This window comes from Carassius auratus, unplaced genomic scaffold (assembly GCF_003368295.1).
Source record: "Carassius auratus strain Wakin unplaced genomic scaffold, ASM336829v1 scaf_tig00214501, whole genome shotgun sequence".
Classification (NCBI taxonomy): domain Eukaryota; kingdom Metazoa; phylum Chordata; class Actinopteri; order Cypriniformes; family Cyprinidae; genus Carassius; species Carassius auratus.
In genome coordinates, this window is record NW_020527681.1 from 270,362 (window position 1) to 275,502 (window position 5,141).

The 5,141-nt window shown below is 37.2% G+C and overlaps 1 protein-coding gene across 5 annotated transcripts; it reads left to right on the forward strand.

The window, feature by feature from the left end:
* Positions 1–4,988, forward strand: LOC113092164 (uncharacterized). Of its 5 annotated transcripts, XR_003287528.1 has the most exons (8): positions 1–284; positions 1,075–1,392; positions 1,693–1,807; positions 1,975–2,326; positions 2,556–2,589; positions 2,681–2,870; positions 3,195–3,509; positions 3,614–4,988. XR_003287528.1 is itself a non-coding variant. In XM_026257777.1 (7 exons), the coding sequence occupies exons 5-7, from the start codon at positions 2,579–2,581 to the stop codon at positions 3,709–3,711; spliced, it is 705 nt and encodes a 234-aa protein (XP_026113562.1). In that variant the 5' UTR covers positions 1–284; positions 1,075–1,392; positions 1,693–1,807; positions 1,975–2,326; positions 2,556–2,578; the 3' UTR covers positions 3,712–4,988. The 5 variants fall into 5 exon arrangements, 3 of the variants coding, with proteins under 3 accessions (XP_026113562.1, XP_026113561.1, XP_026113563.1); XR_003287527.1 differs by having other exon boundaries at positions 1,975–2,589; XM_026257777.1 differs by having other exon boundaries at positions 2,556–2,870.
* The last annotated feature ends 153 nt before the right edge of the window (positions 4,989–5,141 follow it).

The following is a 5,141-nucleotide window of genomic DNA, read 5'->3' on the forward strand; positions in this document are numbered from 1 at the left end:
TGTGTGTGTGTGTGCGTGTGTGTGGTTGCTGCCTGCCGCCATAGGAACTTCATACAGTCTTTCAGATGTTGGAAAAATAAACTTGGAGTTTCCCTTTTCGTTGGATTAATTAAGCATTAATAGCTTAAAACCCCTCTTTGCTGGACTTTAGTGGGTAGCTATTGTCGCTGTCAGTCGGGTGGGTGTGGTTCAGTATTACAATTCATCGAAATCATATTTCTTCGGAATCTACAACAATATGACGAGCACTTTACACGTATTTCTGTTTTTATTTCTAATGTGCGGTAAGTGTGATTTATGTTTATTCTTTAACACTTTCGGTTTCACTCTGAGCACTTAATATTGATGTTCTCTTATTCCTTAAAATCCAGTTACAATTTCGCCTGTCCTTCTTCACTTTTGTAATAGCTCATTTTCTCCTTGTTTAAAAACTCTTGGGTACTTAAATAAAACGTAAAGCACGTTCCCAAGATCTTGTTTAATTTAAACTAGCAGTTTAAAATCTGCATCCTGACGCAAACCAGTTAAAATAAATCTGCGACATCGGACTTCGATTGCTTGATAGGACTATAACAATGCATTAACACAGAGTTTGGGTGGAAAGTTATTGACTGAAGACTTTTAAACACTTTAAGAATATTTATGCATTAGAACATTTCACGCATTTCCCGGGAATCGAACCCACGCCCTTGGCTTTGTTGGCTTTATTGTATTTTTATGGATTAGTTCATAATAGTTCACAATGCTAATATGCAGTTTTCTTAAAGACCAAAATTCTTAAAATTTTAATGAATACAGTTTTGTCGGAAACTGTTCGAGTATGATAACTGGTTGGTAGGCCCTTGGTTGAAATCCAAAATCAGTGTTAAAATCAAGACAAAACAATCAATGCCAAAATTCTAACATTTTCACATTTTAATATTTCCCTTTTTTGCATAAATGCGTCTGCTAAATAAACATAAAATGTAGATTGTCGTTAGATTCTAAATCAACTTCTTTTCTCATTATTTTGTCAATGCTGTTCTGAATAAGACCTTCCTTGTTACTATAGGTCTGTTTCTGTTTGTTCCTCAGGTGTGTATGTTGCTGATGAAGTAAAGTCAGTATTGGCGATGGAGGGAGATTCTGTCACTTTAAACCCTGATCTTAATCAAACACAGGGATTTACAATGATACAGTGGTGGTTTGGAGATATCAGCCCAGTCATTGCTGAAATCAATGCAAATGCGACCTCATATCCCAACGATGAGATATTCAGAGACAGACTGCAGCTGAACCAGACTGGATCTCTCTCCATCAAGAAAACAAGAACCACAGACTCAGGACTTTATAAACTAGAGGTACACTGAAACAGTGGAGCCTCATATATGACATTCAGTCTTACTGTCTATGGTGAGGACATTTATTATTTGAGTAATTTAGATATTTCAGGTTGTTGTTCTTAAACTGAGATTTAAAGTGCAACAAGCTAGTATTTTAAGATGTTATGTGCAATGTATTTCCACAATCTCAAAGTCATGCTGTTGTTGGGAATGGGCCACAGGGATCACTATAATATAAATATCCAAGTAGATGCAATTGGCAACTTACTCCAGGGTGTAAATAATTATTAGTTGGCATATAGGCCTACAAGTGTGTTACCAGTTTATTCACTCGCAGTCACACTAATAACTGTCTTTCGTTATATTCCAGCTGCGGGTCTGTCTCCAGGTGCTAAAGCAGGAATAGCAGTTGTTGTTCTGCTGGTGTTTGCAGCTGCAGCTATTGATATGATGTGCTATCGCTGCTTTTTCTCTGATGAAGAAGTGTGAGTAGCTGATACAGCAGGAGAACATTTTGTTTAAGTGTATAATGATGAAATACTTTGGACATCACCACTCTATGTGTGATTGTCAGTGTTACTTACATGTTCATCGGCAAACTCATGTATGATACTTATTTCTCTGTTTCTATGTGCCGCTGTGACACATGAAGTAAGTACAGTTTCAGTTATGGAAGGAGAAACTGTCATGCTAAAGCCTGATATCAAAGTTAAGAGAGGCGATGAGATCCTGTGGAAGTTTGGACCTCAGAGGGTTTCTATCGCTGAAATCAGAGAAGGGCCAGAGAGATATCTGAGTTTGCCGATGGGATGTTCAAAGACCGACTGACGCTGGATCAGACTGGATCTCTGACCATCACAAACACCAGAACCACAGACTCTGGATCTTATGAACTACAGATGAAATGTAGCGGCGGAGTTTCAGAAGAGATATTCGGTGTTAACGTCTGCGGTTATGGCCAGTTCTAGTCTTCATCCATAGTCTTTCTTCTACAGTTAACTCAGGTCAAGCTTCTTAACTCTTTAATTCCAGTCTTTGGAAATGTAAGATTAAAGATTCAAAATTTCCCTTTGAAATACATTAAACATAAATGTGTGTTAACATGAGTCGGGACAAAGGAGAGACACTTGAAGCAGTGTAAAGAATCTCTCTGTCTGTTTTCAGCTTTACTTATTTTCTATCTATGAAGCTTAAAGTTTAACACCTTTCTCGTTCTCTGTGCTACTGTCACAGTTGAAGAGGAGACTAAATTTGTGATGGAGGGAAGGTATATTACTCTCAGCCGTTTTACTAAAGGAATACAGAAAAATGAGCTTATCGTGTGGCTGTTTGGAGATCAAGAGACTCTCATTGCTCAGATGACGGGAGGATCCAGAAAGACCTTTGATGGTCCTGATAGGAGATTCAGAGGCAGGCTGAAGCTGGACAGAAGGACTGGAGATCTGACCATCAGGCGCATGAAATATGAACATAGTGGACATTATAAACTACAGATCAGCTGCAGCAGCCAAGGAACCTATTACAAGACATTCAAAGTTGTTACAAATGGTGAGTAATTGTCTCTCAGTTTATCATTTGAAGGTCTTTGTGAAGAAGAGTGATCATGTGATGCTTTTAGAATCAGTTTGTATCTGTGAATTTAAAGAATGTTTATGCAATTAATTTTAATTAATCTTTTTAAAGGGACAGTTCACCTAAAAATGTATATCGTCATAATTTAATCACCCTCGTTTCAAAGCCAGCATTCCAAAAATGTGTTTTGTTTTCCAATACAAAAAACTCTAAATCAAGATGCGTTTCCTTGAGATAAAAAAATGACCATATAAGTGTGTCAAGTTTTATATCTGAGTAACTGAGTATTTTGTTCTCCAGGTATGTTTGGTCCCAAGACTGTGTCAGTGATGGAGGGTGAATATTTACGTCTTTACTCTGAAATTCTCATAGAAAGAGGTGAGCAGGTGCAGTGGAGCTGTGAAGGTAAACCTCTTGCAACTGGGATGAATGGAGACTTTAAAAAGACTTCATACGGTGATGATGAGAGATTCAGAGACCGACTGGAGCTGGTCCATCTAACAGGAGATCTCATCTTCAGAAACGTTAGAACTAGTGACACTGGAGTCTATCAACTACAGATCAGCAGCATCAAGAAAAGAAACATAAATAGGGAATACACTCTTACAGTCCTTGGTAATTAAATCAAGGATTTCAATATAATAATACGTACTTGACCTTTAGAAATCTTCTTTCTGTTTAATATGCCGTTGTCTGTGTTTTTCTGGCTGATTCCACAGGAAACAGAGTGAATGAATCAGAGACTGCAGAGATGCCTTTGCTGAGTAAAGAGGATGTGGATGGAGTGAATGAGCAGCTCATGATGAGTGTAGTTTGATGAGATAAGACACGCCCACCAGGGTGAATCACTCTGACATCATCAACATTTGAACTCATCTCAGAACACAGTTCCGCTGTTCTGTCATCATTTATCATTTTATCACGTCGCCCCAAACCTGCACGACTCTTTGTTCGTTGTATAACTTGTCTTCTTTTGAGTTATGCATGTTTGTAATATTGTGAGAGAACAGAACTTTTAATTATTCATTCTGTATAAAAGAGACAGGAATGAAAAAATAATTTCAGAAACTTATTTGACCGTCAGTGCCAGATTTCAGTGTTACTCAACTTCAGTCTATGTGACTCTCATTGTAGTAATTAACCGTCTACTTTATATTCGTTCAGTATTTTGACTTTTCATTTCATTTAAATGGTAAACTTTCTTCTTTTTTTCTGCTATATTAAATAATTATACTTAAAAATAAGAAGTTTCCCGGTCACAGTCCCAGCTAGTGACAGGGCCTTTCTGTGTCCCCATTTTTCAAAATGCTTATAAATCATACAGAATGAGTTTTTTTGAGAAAGTAAAAATGCACAAAGTTTCCTGTGAGGGTTAGGGTTAGGGGTAGGGCCATACATACATTTTGTACAGTGTAAAAAACATTATGACTATGGGATGAATCCACTTTTCACAAAAACAAACGTGTGTGCGTGTGTGTGTGTGTGTGTGTGTGTGTGTGTGTGAGTGTGTGTGTTAGCTGTGATGTGCTGGCTATCCATCCAGGAAGTTTCTCTCACATGTGGACCAAGGCGCTGGGATTGAGGACAAGCCGTTTGGAAAATGAATGGATTGATGTTTTAAAGTGATTTTGTTTATATCCATACTGAAGTACTTGACTGATGAACATGCCTTATTGCACTTATACCAACATTTTTTTAGGACACTACATTTTGTTGAGCCACGGATTATTCATTTCTGTTTGCATTATTCTCATTTGTTAGTCATTTAAATAAATGTTGACATAAAGATAACTGATCTGTAAGTGTCTACATGATTTGTCTACGTATTAAATACTGTCTTCTAGTGGACAAACACTGATTCTTTTATTGACTGATGACATTGTAAAATATGTTGTTGTTTTTCCATGTTCACTCACTAGTTGGCGCTCCAGCAGAGTCTTTGGGAGGGACAAGTTTAACAAAGATTCTGACACATAGATTGAAAGAGAACATGTAGATGGGTCACTGAAATGACAGACAGTATGGTGTATACAACTCAAGCCTCTTACAGCTCATTACAATTGTATTAAGGCTATGTAGGCTACAGTATGCTTCAGATAACTTTATCAAACAAGTGAAAACCTTTAACATATATGTTTTAGAAGTACAGTTCTTTGAGAAATCTTTCTTTGGAAATTATTTTTGCTTGTAGCTTAAATAATAAACCCACTTTTCTTTACAAACCTCGGCTGTGTTCAAAATGGCCTA

What these genes read in the sequence shown, in the direction of transcription:
- LOC113092164 (XM_026257776.1), top strand. Translation starts at nt 2,579, where the DNA reads ATGGAGGGAAGGTATATTACTCTCAGCCGTTTTACTAAAGGAATACAG. An exon ending in ATTCAAAGTTGTTACAAATG is followed by an intron (nt 2,871 to 3,194) that starts GTGAGTAATTGT and finishes TTTGTTCTCCAG; the next exon opens with GTATGTTTGGTCCCAAGACT. An exon ending in ATACACTCTTACAGTCCTTG is followed by an intron (nt 3,510 to 3,613) that starts GTAATTAAATCA and finishes CTGATTCCACAG; the next exon opens with GAAACAGAGTGAATGAATCA.